The sequence below is a fragment of the Megalobrama amblycephala genome, linkage group LG10 (assembly GCF_018812025.1).
Source record: "Megalobrama amblycephala isolate DHTTF-2021 linkage group LG10, ASM1881202v1, whole genome shotgun sequence".
Taxonomy (NCBI): domain Eukaryota; kingdom Metazoa; phylum Chordata; class Actinopteri; order Cypriniformes; family Xenocyprididae; genus Megalobrama; species Megalobrama amblycephala.
The window spans coordinates 13,932,353-13,946,416 of record NC_063053.1 but is presented as its reverse complement, the minus strand read 5'-3'; the positions used below and the strand labels follow the sequence as shown (position 1 = coordinate 13,946,416).

Below are 14,064 nucleotides of genomic sequence, written 5' to 3'. Positions count from 1 at the left end.
TTGATATATATAAAAAAATGCAGTCTTGGTGAACACAGGAACTTACCAACCCCAAACTTTTGATCGGTACTGTATATAACAGTTAGAACAACAGACAGAGATAAACTCAATTAGTGTTTTGATTTATCTTTATTAAGTAAACTCTACATTTTTAATATTGCTTTGTTCCAATTTAGTTTCTCTTTTCTCCATTTATTCTAGATTACATCCTCCTGCAATCAGAACAGTTTACATATTTATATGTATTTATATAGATTTTTTTGTTTTTTGTTTTTTCCAACCAAGCTACACTTGAAGAATACAAAAATATCACAGTACATTTTCTACGCAGTCACTCTCCACTAGTGAGTTCCAAAGCTGGGGCCGATGCTGGAAACATGGGAATCTGGCAGTGACGTTTATTGACCACTTTACTACGCTAGAATGAGGGGAGCAATTAACCCGTTTTAAAATTAGAACAAAACTAGATTGTGTGGGTCGACTAAATCTTGAAATATGAAATTGCAACGTCTACTAACGGTATATGGCAAATGACTTGTCCAGTAGCTGGATTTCGGATATAAAAGAACCCAATTTAAAGACAGAAAGCCTGAATTGTTTTGGACTTAAGTCACCGCTGATGTCTAGAATTAAAGCTGTGTAATCTGGTCCAGCCAGACTTCTCTGTTCCAGCACTCAAGCCACCAACATCTGACCGGAAAAAGGAACTCACAGAGCAGTCAGTAATAACATTCTTCCATTCCTCATCCTGCTCTTTGCAGACACACCATACTATACAAAATATTAAAAACAAAAGATAAAACAAAACATTAAAGAATCCTCACCCGTACTTTGATTATTGTTTCATAATAAATGTCTCTTTTATTCTTTTAACAAAGTTTTGTTTGATTTTCCTCATTTTTACACTGCCATCCACTATCCAGCGTTGAAATCCTTAATGACCGGTGGAGGCTCCGTTCTCCAGGGTAGAGGAATGTTGCAGTTTGAGTCTGACATTTAGTGGTTTTGTTCAAACGTGAACCAAACATCAACATAGCAAGTGAAAACCTTTGTCCCCTTATCAACCACCTAAATGAACTCAGGGGATCACAAAACAGAAATCAGTGAATGAAAGATGTTAGGACACATAGATAAACCATATATAGCCATCAAGTTACTTGACTGAACACACCAAAAAAGAACAAACAAAAAAAAAAAAAAAAAAAAAAGCTCAGACAACACTGGGATCAACAACTCGACGAAGGAGGGACCCGCTGACTGGAGTAATTCACTTGCTCCAGTATCTCTGTACCACGTTCTCATGACTTCAGGGCCTGAAGGACTAAATTTTCAGTCATGTGAGTGGGCTTGTACAGGAAGTTGGCATGGCTACACTTCCTATCAAGGGGAACTGCGTGTCAGATTGAGCTGTGTTAGTGGTCTGGGGGGGGGGGGGGGGGGAAGATAGCTGCAGGAGATTGGGCGTCTCTGTCCCCGCTGGTCTCTAGAGCAGTCATGGTGAGAAGGTGGCCATCTCCAACGAGATCCGCTGCCATAGTTCTTTTGTCTGTTTGCCCCTCTTCAGGTTCTGCAGCACATCGTTGAACTGCATCATGCCAACTGGTGTCAGGCAAAACGCCCCGCGGGCACTTCGGATGATGTTCACAAAGTCGTCATAGTCTGCGGGAGTCAGATGGATCAGCCTGTGGTGGATATACTGGAGAAAAAAAGAAAAAAAATAAAAAAAAAAAATAAATCAGACATTGAAATTAGCAGGGAGGACATGAATTCTGTTCCAGGGTTATTTTTGTTTTGCATTTTAATAGTATTTTTGAAATTTAATTTCAGTTTAGTTTCATTTGGTTTCAACAATAGTTTTGTTAAGTTAAACATGGTGAAACATGGGGATATGTTGATGAAAAAACTATGAGATGGGAGGAAAAATTATGTTAATGCTTTTGCATTCACTCACAAAATGTTTGCGTTCACCCGATAAACTATACATACATTTATAATTTTACATAAGACATCCATTTAAGGATACATTTACACGACAATGATATGGTTAAAACTGAGAACTTTTTCTTTTGGAGTTTTCCGCATACAGACGACACCATTGTCAAAACGACCCACATTCACACAAAGCCGTGAAAATAACTACAAACGCTCTATTCTGCTGGCTGGCCATTAGATGGAGATGAAACTCCGATCTCCCCTCGAAGCTCCGACAGCCCTCAGAGAAGCTGACAGTCACAACTGTCGATCATGACGACACGCCCCGTTTCTATAGCATCAAATTGCTAGCTAAAATCAAACTTATCACAAAAACGGACAATTGATTATATATCAGCATGATAACAACTACCTAAATGACCAAAACCATCTTTCAGAAAATTTTATTTGAAGTGTAATTTATTTTTTTGTTTTGACTCAAGTCCTGTTCGTTTGCATGGAGAGGGCGAGGTTTATGACCTGTACTGCATCCAGCACACCCGCCATAGACTGAATATGTAATCCGCATGTGCATGACGTCATCGTTTTCACAGATTCTCGTTTTTGTTATTTACATGGAGACCGTTTTCAAAAACTTGCACTTTGAAACCCGTTTAAACGTTTGTGTTTTCAGGCCACCAAAACGCCATTGTCGTGTAAATGAACAGCCAAAACGCATAAAAATTGTTCCGTTTTTAGTTGAAAACGGTGTCGTGTAAATGGCTCCTAAAGCTAAAAAATTAGCTGGGTTTCCACAAAAATATTAAACATTAAATTAAACATTATAAATCATTTTGCGAAAAAGTTTTGCTATAGTATGCAAACTTTCTCAGGGGAACACAAAAGTTCTAGTGATGAAAAAAAAAAAAAAAGATATGGAAAGAAAAATTATATTTAAATGCTTTTGCGTTTGTTTCTTTGTCGCAAAAAAAAAAAGTTTCTTGGAGGAAAGCAAATGATCTTCACTGATCAAAAAGTTGCCATTTTATTTTACAAATAAAGGTAATAGACAGTGTGCAGATTTCCTTTATTTTCATCTATTGTTGCCATGTCCTTTTTTTTTTTTTATGGTGTCATGGGCTATTTTTCCTAGCAGAAGCTTTAAGCTAATCTGAGACAAAATAATTTAACTAAACTTAAATCAATATTTCATGTTCATGTATTTATTTAGCAAGTAGATACAAGAATATTTTAATGAATAAATAAACTAAATAATTCACGATGCTTCATTTTGAGGGTTTTGAGTGTAGTTTCTAGCTCTTAATGCGTTTACATATCGTTTTTTGATATTCCTGTGGTTAAACGTGCGACACGACAAATTCATAAATATTCCTGCTACCGGATGGCACTAACCTGAACCCGTTTTAATAAAATGTAAACAGGTTATGAAGCATCATGTCCCCGGATGTTTATAGGGACACGCAGCATATGGAGAGCATTTCCCACCAGCGACGTACGAAATGACTCAGTGACAGTCTGGGTAGGTTTCTGCTTGAGTAAAGCCTCTCGGTCCCTCATCTCATTATCCACGCATGGAGAGAGTGGATTAGAGCTGGCACTGTCTCCCTTTCACATTTACCCAGCATTCATTTGCAAAGATTTACAGTGGCAGACATATGGTACAGTCTCCCTTGATCTGGGCGTTTTAAAATATAAGGCCACAAAAGCGCAATGGCCACTTGCGTAGACAACCACATTGTTTGCCCATGCAACAACGTGAAACCTCTTTGAATTGGCAAAATAAAGACCTGATCCGGCTAGCAGGTAACTGCAAGAGCGTGTCTGTGTGTGCGAGGGAGAGATAGCATGTGTGCGCGCCTTCTCTAGGAAGCAGCTCTTGGCTTTGGGCTGTCACAGTGTGTTTGATGCTCTCTCATCAGTATGCTCCATCCTGTGAACAGACTCAGGCTTCCCTCTCTAGCTTTAACACTCCAGAATTGTTCATGCACAATTTATATTCAGTGTGGGCGACAATGCCGTCACAATCCAGCCTTGGCACCACTCGAACGCTCTAAAACCCTACTCAAATTCTCCACTTAAAACTTGAAACTAAGTCTAACTAATATGAAAACGAACTTTGAGATGGTTGCACCGCATTCAATACAAAATGTCAGCTGTGACGGATCATCTCGTGTGTAATTTTTACCGCTTCTGCCAGCGGAAGAATACATGTTCCTGGATCATCATCATCATCATCATCATCATCATCATCATCATCATCATCATCAGGGTACGGATTTATTTCAGGATTTCATCCCATTAGGGATGTTATTAGTAATAATGTCAGTGTGATTAGCTCCCAGGCTGAATCTTAGGGATTTGTGAATCTGTACCTGTAAGTAGGCCTGCTGGCAGCGCTGCACGAGCTGGTGGAAGGCAGGAGTGCGGAGGTGTGCGTGGATATGTGCAGGGTTTAACCTCTGCAGAGCCTCCATAATGATCTCCTGCAGGACAAACGGACTAAGAACACCTTTGGCTGCCCCCACACAAAACTGGTACACGTGGTTCACACCTGAGGAGAGAGGCAGAGGGAGGAGGATAAGGAAACATTCAGAGACGAAATTAACATCTAATACATTGCATTTATGTTCTTTTAACTTTTTTCATTCTTAAAAAGTTTCCAATTTTTTAATTTATGATTCTGATTTATAATGTATTAATGTTTAATTATACATTAATTATTTCTAATAATTATGATCTTTTATTTATAGTTTATTCATATTTAAAGTGCCCCTATTATGCTATTTTAATGGCTCCTAATTTTGTTTTTAATTTTTGTTTTGTCTCCTACAACAGGTTTACATGCATCCAAGGTCAAAAAAACACCAGAATTTTCTCATAATATGCATTTCCACGTCACCATTTCTTAAAGAGTCTGAAAATGGTTAGTTTGAAGATCCAGTCTCTCTAAATGCCTCATTTCCATAAGCCTATTCTACTCTGATTGGTCTTACAGCCCAGTCTGTCGTGATTTGTCTACCGCTTACAGCGTGTGTCGGAAACAAAACGCCTATTACCATATTTGAATTTCAGCTCTGGAGGCTTCCTCAGCACTTGAATACACAGTAATAGGAAAAATGGCATCAGGTTTTCTGTATCAATTCCAGAGTAAGTCCTCAGCCTTTTGAAGTGCATGCAAAACAGATTTGCAGTGCTGAAAACAGCGTCTTCTCGCTATATCAACACGAACCAAAGTCTTCCAGGCCTCAGCTACAACAACAGCGTTTGAGGGATCAAAGCAGACATTGTTCACAGGCAGCCAATGAAGACCATAGGCTGGCATTATGCAAATTTGTTACATTGTTATGTAGGATGGAATTGCTGATGACCCGTTTCAGCGGTTTAGAATCGATTCTTACTTTTAAGAGAAAATAAAATTTGTTGTGCACTTTGATCGCAGACCTTTTACATTCACAAACAGCTAGATTACGCACTGCATGAAAGGTAATATTCAACAAAGCATAATAGGGGCACTTAAAATGTAAATCTAAGTACAAAACACTGTAAATATACAACCATTTACAACTTTGCTTGTTCCGTTTCTCTTTTTTCATATACATAAAATCCAATGAGCCTAAACGTTCAAGACAGAATATGTTCACAGCTCACAGATCACAGCTATAGCATCACACCTCGATAAATGTTAAAGATAATTTGCATGAATAACTAAATATTAAATCAAACCCAGATGGGATGCTTCCTAGAGGTCAAATAATTTGAATTCTTTGTGTGGTGAAATTTAATTATCATCGAACCTCTACAAGTGAAATATCAGTAAAACATAATTGGTAGAAATGTAAATGCAAACAAATTTGGAGGACTGCATCTTTAGATTATGCCCATAAATTGTGAGGAAAGCTGTTTTATAATTTAATTAATATTATATTGTTGCATTTCCTGTGTACATTAAGAAAATATAGAACAAAGAGCCCCCAAGTTTTTATTACAAAGGCCCAAAAATGAAACTTGATTGAGGGCCGTGGGCCGAATATGTAATAATAATAATCTCTACATTTCAATGCAAAAAATAAAACAACAACAAAAATGTTAAAACAAAAAGATAAATTAAAAATAAAGTTGTGTTTTAACTTAATTACACTAAGGCTTCTTATTTCGTTTTCTTGGAACTCCAAACATTAGCAAAATTGTGCCATTAAATATTCCGATTAATTAACAGCCCTCTAATTTGATTTGTTGAGCTGCATTTCAAGTTTTCTGACATTTAGTATTTAAAAGCAACTGGGATGTTTCACTACTATCGTTTGTGTTTATGATGTTTCCAAGAAAGTATTACAATGCAAGACCAGAGAGTATCTGGAGCAAGTGGGATTTTTAAAAGTCAGAGAGCTGGTGTTGGAGGAGTGATAACGGAGGGGAAATTGCTGTCAGTCTATGCACAAACCAGTTTGAGTATTTAACCCAGAATATCCCTTTAAAAGGAAGCATATGGTGGTCCATGTCATTAAAATCTAATTAGGATACACATCCATCTCAGTGGGGACCATGAGCATTTCATAAGATGCCTAGCCTGAACCTGGCAAAAATATTTTCTACTTCAACATTTTCAATTGTAGCATTAGCCCCATGAAAACTGGCAACATGCTGCAATCAGCATGGGATAAAGCTCAGAGTAAGAGCAAAGACATCAGAATGTCAATAACTCTGCTGGAGACTTGCTGTTGAATCACCTCTTGTCCGTTGAAGGCAAGGTAAACTGCTAACATATCATTTACAGTCTATTTCAGCCATTACAGCAGGTAACAGGAAATAAAATTGGATTTTAAAAGACTTGTTTTTCCTAAAAGCAATATTACAAAGATAAATGGGCATACCGAGACGCGCAGCCAGTCCCAGCAGCCATTTGACGTCTTCTGTGTATGGGGGGCTACGGGAAAAGTTGTTCGGATGATCGTTGTGGGCCCTCCTTCCCAACATCTCCAAGGCCAGCATGCCTAAATGAGGACAGGAACATTTTGCCATAAATAATCTGTACTGTACGACACTGTACTGATCAAGTATTGAATTGACACATGCACCCAAACATCCTAATCTCCAGGACTTATGAGTACTGATAAAACGGAAATCATGCCTTAATTAATATTTCTCACTGTGAGAGTCTTTGTGAGTCCTGCAACATGGACACAACCGACCTCTCCCTCACCTCTCTTGATAATTAATCACCACAATTCAGGACCAGATGGATCCTAATGGGTGCAAAACAGCAACATAAGGACAGGCAAGCCATGCCCTAAAGGATCTATGTAATTAGAAATCAGGCGTCCTTACCGACTCTATAGGCCGAGTGGAGGTAGTGCAGGCCCTGCTGGCTGATTGGTTGACTGTGCTGCTCGTCTTCCACAGGGAATGGTGCGCTGACCAGTGAGGCAGGCTGGGATGAGAGTCCTGGAAGAGTAGCCCCCTGAATGGCCTGGATGGTGGAGCCTGAGTGTACTCCTCCTGCTAGGCAAAAAAAAAAAAAAAAGAGGCGAGGATGTTCAAGGGTGTCTATGAATTTGCAAACTGTCCAATAGCATGCCTTCCCAACAATCTCTGGTAAACTGGTAAGAACTGTAATGAACTTTCATCTGCACTGAGTTAAGATGCACTAAATAATTAGTTTGTTGCACTGGCCTAGAGTTTTGTATTGACACCTAGTGGTGCGTTTTTTTTTTTTTAAGTTACCAATGCCATTGTAGAACTATTCGCATTGTAGAACTAACTATTGTATACTATGAATATTGTTGGCTCTGTGACGAATTGCTCATGTCTCTCATTTATAATTTGCTTTGGTTAAAATTGTCCTCAAGCTAAATTAAAAAAAAAAAAAAAAAAAAAAATGTAATTAGTGTATTTAATATTTGTCACCCATGATTAAATATTGACTTGGATATTTCACAATTAGATTCAATTTTGATCCAATTCTAAAATGATTCTTGATGCATTTAAATGCTTTCTTACTGACTTTCTGTCATGCAAAGACAATCTGTCAATTTGTCATTTCAATGCGCGTTGTCTCTGTGACCTGTCCTGTGATAGAAGGATTTATGATCAGATTCAGAGGAAATTACAAAATCCACACTTTTTTGTTGGTGTGGTTAAAACAATGAGGCCGTTTACAGTCCTTATAAATGAGCTATGCACAAAACCTAAATTATCCATAAAATTTAATAAATTCTAATTCTTTTGGAACATTGTTCAAGATCAGCAACATTCACACCTATATAGAATTCATACACCGATCAGGCATAACATTATGACCACCTTCCTAATATTGTGTTGGTCATCTTTTTGCTGCCAAAACAGCCCTGACCCATCGAGGCATGGACTCCACTAGACCCCTGAAGGTGTGCTGTGGTTGTGAATGGTTGTGCTCCTCAAACCATTCCTAAACCATTTTTGCTTTGTGGCAGGACGCATTACCCTGCTGAAAGAGGCCATAGCCACCAGGGAATACCGTTTCCATAAAAGGGTGTACATGGTCTGCAACAATGCTTAGGTAGGTTGCCCAGCAGAACATTGCCCAAAGCATCACACTGTCTCCACTGGCTTGCCTTTTTCTCATAGTGCATCCTGGTGCCATGTGTTCCCCAAGTAAGCGACGCACACATACCTAGCCATCCACTTGATGTAAAAGAATATGTGATTCATCAAACCAGGCCACCTTCTTCCATTGCTCCGTGGTCCAGTTCTGGTGCTCACATGCCCACTGTTGGCACTGTTGGCGCTTTTGGCGGTGGACAGGGGTCAGCATGGGCACCTTGACTGCGATGCACTGTGTATTCTGACACATTTCTATCAGAACCAGCATTAACGTTTGGAGCAATTTGAGTTACATTAGCTCATCTGTTGGATCAGACCACACGGGCCAGCCTTCGCTCTCCACGTGCATCAGTGAGCCTTGGCCGCCCATGACCCTGTCGCCGGTTCACCACTGTTCCTTCCTTGGACCACTTTCGATAGATACTGAACACTGCAGACCAGGAACACCCCACAAGAGCTGCAGTTTTGGAGATGCTCTGACCCAGTCGTCTAGCCATCACAATTTGGCCCTTGTCAAACTCACTCAAATCCTTACTCTTGCCCATTTCTCCCTAACACATCAACTTTGAGGACAAAATGTTCACTTGCTGCATAATATATCCCACCCACTAACCGGTGTGTGATGAAGAGATAATCAGTGTTATTCACTTCACCTGTCAGTGGTCATAATGTTATGCCTGATTGGCGTATGACACTTGTTTGAAGCATGCAAGGTGTGAGCTGCCAATCACTGGTGAAGCAGTGAGCAGTAATAGTGACAGGATGCATGCAAATTTGTCTCTATCTTGAAAGGGTAAGTGAACTAGTTTGTAAATGAACATCTAACCAATTGTTTTAAAATATATACCATATTTTTTTGCATTCCCATATGCTTCAGTGAGAGGGCCTTAAATAGCCGTTTTATTCTATGTAAGTGCAAATAATTTTAAATTCAGATATGAAATCTGACAAAAGTACTGTTCATCTCTTGCAAATTGCTGTAAATTGTATTATAGAATTATTTCAAATAAAATTGGATATTACACCCAAAATTGTGTTCATGTTGAGATGGAATTTAAATTCTACACCTAACTTGTCCTCCTTACCTGCCACAGTAGTGCTAAGAGGCAGGGCTGCCTCTGCAGTATGGTATGGGTGGACAGCGATCTGAGTCATGGACGGCACTGGAACGCCAGGGAAAGTGACAGCAGTCGCTGCCATAGGAGGATGAGGGCCAGTGGCCACAGAAAACGGGTACTGAGCACCAATAAAAGCAGGGTGCATTCCCTGAGAAGACAAACAGATGCTCTTAAAACCAGCCTGATACGTCTTCCTCGAGTCATATACCTGCCATTGAAAAATTAAAAGTCACAAAATTAAGTTAAACCAAGGGCATAGCTGTAAAGATCATTATAAATGTATAAACAAACTGATATGAGTTTCTCTCCATTTATATTCTGCCAGTAATATCGTGCTATGCATCAATGACTGCCAAGTAAGCGTCTGCATTAGTGCTTAAATTTAGTATTTATTACCTTCAGTTAAATGCAGACAAACAATATTACTGAAATAAATAAAAATGCTAAGCACAGGTAATTGAAACCCATAAATCATATCACTAGGAAATGAACAGAGCTTATACCTGTGGGTAGGCCGCCCCAGACACGGGGAAGACAGCAGGACGGGGGACATGCTGAAGCGGGTGGCCCAGGTACTGTGGGGTGCAGACGGTGGGCAGATGGGTTTGGATGGTGGTGTAGGGATGCAGGCCTGCCGTGTGTGCCATGGCTGAGCCTGGCAGCGCATGTGACTGGTATATGGTGGAGCCGACGGAAATGACAGGTACTACAGCGGCTGCCGTCACTGTCGTAGTTACAGCTGCGACACCAGTTGAATCCAAGGCTCCGGTGTTATCCAGAATACCGCAGCCTCCCTCGGGTGCCGTTCTTCCTGCTCCACCATTGGCCCCGCAGCGGCCGGAACCCTCTCGCTGGGACCCCGAACCACCACCCACTGTTTGCTCGTACAGCCAATACCACTGGTGAGCCACCTCGAACAAGACCTCAGGATATACTCCGCCTCCCTTTGCAGCTTCCTCAACTGCCATGCAAGCTTTTTCCAGCATCACATTATCCTGAAGAGAGAACAATGCAGAAAAGTGTTCTTTAAAATCAACACACTGATGATTTTGATATTAGATGAAAAAAATGGATTATGATTCTGTGGCTATGTACAATGAACGTGGGCTGTGATGGACAGTACCTGCTCTTTGCATTGCACCAGAGCTCTCTGAATCTCGTTGGGGTTGAGGGCATGAGCGTGGGGAAGGCAGCTCAAGGCCAGCTCTGCCGCAGCACGCACCATGTTGGGATCCCGTGCTCGTGATGCGCGGTCTGCAAGTGATGCCACCTCTGGAGGCGTGAGATGCCCGTCCCAGCATTCCACCAGGATGTTGAGGGCAGCACTCCCAATCTCCATGGCCTGGCCTATAAAAACATGACAGAAGAATTCAAAAATCAAACAAAATGCAGGTTTGCCCACCCATTTGATAAAATACTCTTGTATTAACTTAATATCCATCCATATCCATCTACTCATTAGAGCTGCGTGATTAATCATTAAAAGATTGCGATCTCCATTCAAACACCCACGCAATCTCATTCCTAAATGACAACGATTCGCCTGTGTCTATTAAATCTTTGACAAAAATCACAAAATCCTCTGTGTAACCCAGAGAGAGCAGATGTCATGTATAGGTATGAAACAGCTTTACAAACAGTCTTTTCAACCACACACACAGTATACTTATTTCTGTAACACAAATATACTTCTTATCACTGAAGTACTGGGATAAAAGTTTATAGTTCGAATAAAAATACTGATGTCTATGGAAGCGAACACAGAACAAATCACCTTTTAAAAGTAACTTGGCACTTCAAATGACGATTTTATCATTACATCTTTATGCCACCAGGTGGCGACCAGTGACTCGTGAACAAAAAAAAAAAAAATTGTCATTGAATCATTCAAGAGATTTGTTTAAAAACGCTGATTCATCCAGTAATTAAACAACTGAAGTATATATATACACATTTATGAGCGATTCATTGAATTATTCATTCAAAATAGAGATTTTCAAATAATTCAGATTAATTAAAACATTTTAAATAGACTGCAGTAATTAACATTTTGTCAGAACCTCTAGTAAATTACATTATTTTGTTTAGTTGTTTGTTCAGAATCATGATGTCTATTTGAAACAAACAAAAAAAATCATGATTCTGAATTTATCCAGAATCGTGCAGCTCTACTACTCACATTCATCTCTATCTATTCATCCATTCATCCACCCATCCATGAGCCTGGAGAGATAAATATACTCTAGTGCAGTGCTATAGCTCTCCTTCATACTGAATTGATACTATAAAGCCAAGGATATGAATTTTAAAGATTACTTTTGCATTTCAAAGGGAAGATCATCAATCATTTTGAAGTTTGTGATCCCTGCAGATTACACAATTATCTCTCACCTGTTATCCAGGATACATGTGAAGAGTACGTCCTTGACAGCCAGTTAGGAGACACAAAATTATGCAGGCCGAGGGCATACAGGCCAATCTCAAAGGCACACAGATGCAGGTTGCGGTGGGGCCCCTGGTGACCTCCACTGGCAGAGGGTTGCGTGAAAATGGAGGTGGAGCTGTTTCCTCCAGCTTTAATCAACACAGTCTTGGCCAATTCAAAGTAAAAATGGGCAGCTGCCTCAGATGGCTGGTTGGGCACATGTGGAGCATGACATTCAGGCCGACGGCCTTTATACCTATAAAGAGAGAAAGAGACAATGTGTGTCATAAACAGCAGACAGAGTATCAGAGAATCTGTTCTGCCTCTGAAGTGAAACAACTGATTCAGTCAAAGAACAACTACTGAATTAAAGATTTAGTTGTGTTTGTCATGGGCTCAAAAAGAGATGCTGATGTACAAGCATCTAAAAATGAGACCAAATCCCCATAATGGGCAATGAGGGTAAAAAAGACAGGTTTGTCTCACCTGCTGGTGTCAGTACTCTTGGCTCTGGCTCCTCCTCCAGCTCTGCGGGAGCCGCTAGATGAAGATGAGCCCAGTGAATCAGAGGAAGAGCTGCTAATGCTGTCACTGTCCTGGCCTCTCCCCCAGGAAGCAGCTGTCCAACCCCCTCGAAGTGGGCGTCGACTGAGAGTAGGAGAGCTGTCTGAGGTGGTCTCTGGAGCGCTACTGTCAATGCTTGCCATGCCTGAGAAAACATGTCAGAAAGAACATGACCTTTATACACTCTAAAATTTCTTTATGCGTAGTTAAAAATAATACATTAAATTAATAATATATGTAAATAAATATATTATTACATCTGGAAATATAAAATTGATTACAAATAATATATTAAATAACTTTTAAAAAAGGCTAATGGGTGAATTGATCATTTTTGCAGTGATCTATGACCTCTATAGTCAAATAAACTCTTCTATCTGTCTAATTAACAAACCCACTGTCTCTTACCAGTGTGTTTCTTTTTCTGCCGTACAGGTGATCCCCAGCAGCGTGTGCCGTATGCCCCGCGGCCCCCCAGTGCCAGACGACTGGGCACGGTGCCCTCAGGCTTGAAGGGTGCAGCTTCGCTCTGCTGCTCACAGGAGGTCGACTGTGCACCCTCTGCCAAAAACAGAATGAGAGAGATAAAAGAAAATTAAACTAGGTCACTACAAACTCAACAAGGACCCAAGACAATAACATTTCAGCAGTGAATTTTCCTCTGACACTTTGGTGGATGTGGTTCACCTTGATCTCTGCTGTCAGAGATGCCCTCTCCCGTTGCTGTGTTCTGAACTCCGCCAGCCGCTAAACCTCCCTGCTGCCCCGCCGCTCCCCCACCGGTCACACCCTGCACAGCAGCTGATGTTGCTGAAGGGTTGTGCTTTGACACTCCCCCCGTGGCTCCGCTGGCACCGTGGGTGGCGTGTTTGGATGGGCTCTTTTGGCTGCTTGTAGCTGGTTTGCTAGAGTAAAATGAGCTCAGAGTCTGAGGCTTATGGGTCTGGCTCTCACGGTCAAGGAGTTTGTCCAGAATCTACATGAGGATGAAATCAGACATTAATACCTCAAGACATTTACTGCATTTCAAACATGGTATCGTGGCTTATGCATCATCACAGAAAGTGTTATTTGAGCGTCTACGTATGGATGTTATATATAGCATTGTATTCCTCTAGTATAGTAGAGGGACAGTTAACATGAATAAATTATTGTACATTAACTTCAAAAGTTTTGGGCTCAGTAAAAATTTTTTTTTTTTTTTTTTAATTAATACTTCTATTCCTTAAGGGTGCATTAAATTGATCATATGTGTCAATAAAGACATTTATAATGTTACAAAAGATTTCTATTTCATATAGATGCTGTTCTTATGAACTTTCTATTCTTTAAAAAAAAAAAAAAAAAAAAAAAAAAAAAATCAGCTTTGCCACCACAGGAATCAATTACATTTTAAAATATTAAATTGAAAATTCTATAATGTAATAACATTTCATAATATCACTG

General features: G+C 40.1%; 1 protein-coding gene across 10 annotated transcripts in view; it reads right to left on the bottom strand.

Annotated features, from left to right (window-relative positions):
• Positions 1-110: 110 nt before the first annotated feature.
• Positions 111-14,064, bottom strand: part of zswim8 (zinc finger, SWIM-type containing 8) — a 39,614-nt gene continuing 25,660 nt past the window's right edge. For 2 of the 10 annotated variants that reach the window (XM_048204666.1, XM_048204668.1), the window contains 11 exons: positions 13,306-13,594; positions 13,027-13,179; positions 12,541-12,763; positions 12,021-12,310; positions 10,753-10,976; positions 10,133-10,624; positions 9,597-9,837; positions 7,258-7,431; positions 6,804-6,923; positions 4,305-4,483; positions 111-1,696 (listed from right to left, as the gene is read on the bottom strand). In XM_048204666.1, the coding sequence (XP_048060623.1) occupies positions 1,493-1,696; positions 4,305-4,483; positions 6,804-6,923; positions 7,258-7,431; positions 9,597-9,837; positions 10,133-10,624; positions 10,753-10,976; positions 12,021-12,310; positions 12,541-12,763; positions 13,027-13,179; positions 13,306-13,594 (2,589 nt within the window). In that variant the 3' untranslated portion in view covers positions 111-1,492. Of the gene's footprint in view, positions 1,697-4,304; positions 4,484-6,803; positions 6,924-7,060; positions 7,176-7,257; positions 7,432-9,596; positions 9,838-10,132; positions 10,625-10,752; positions 10,977-12,020; positions 12,311-12,540; positions 12,764-13,026; positions 13,180-13,305; positions 13,595-14,064 lie in introns of those variants that run through there. The other 8 variants (XM_048204667.1, XM_048204669.1, XM_048204670.1 and 5 more) reach the window with 6 other exon arrangements.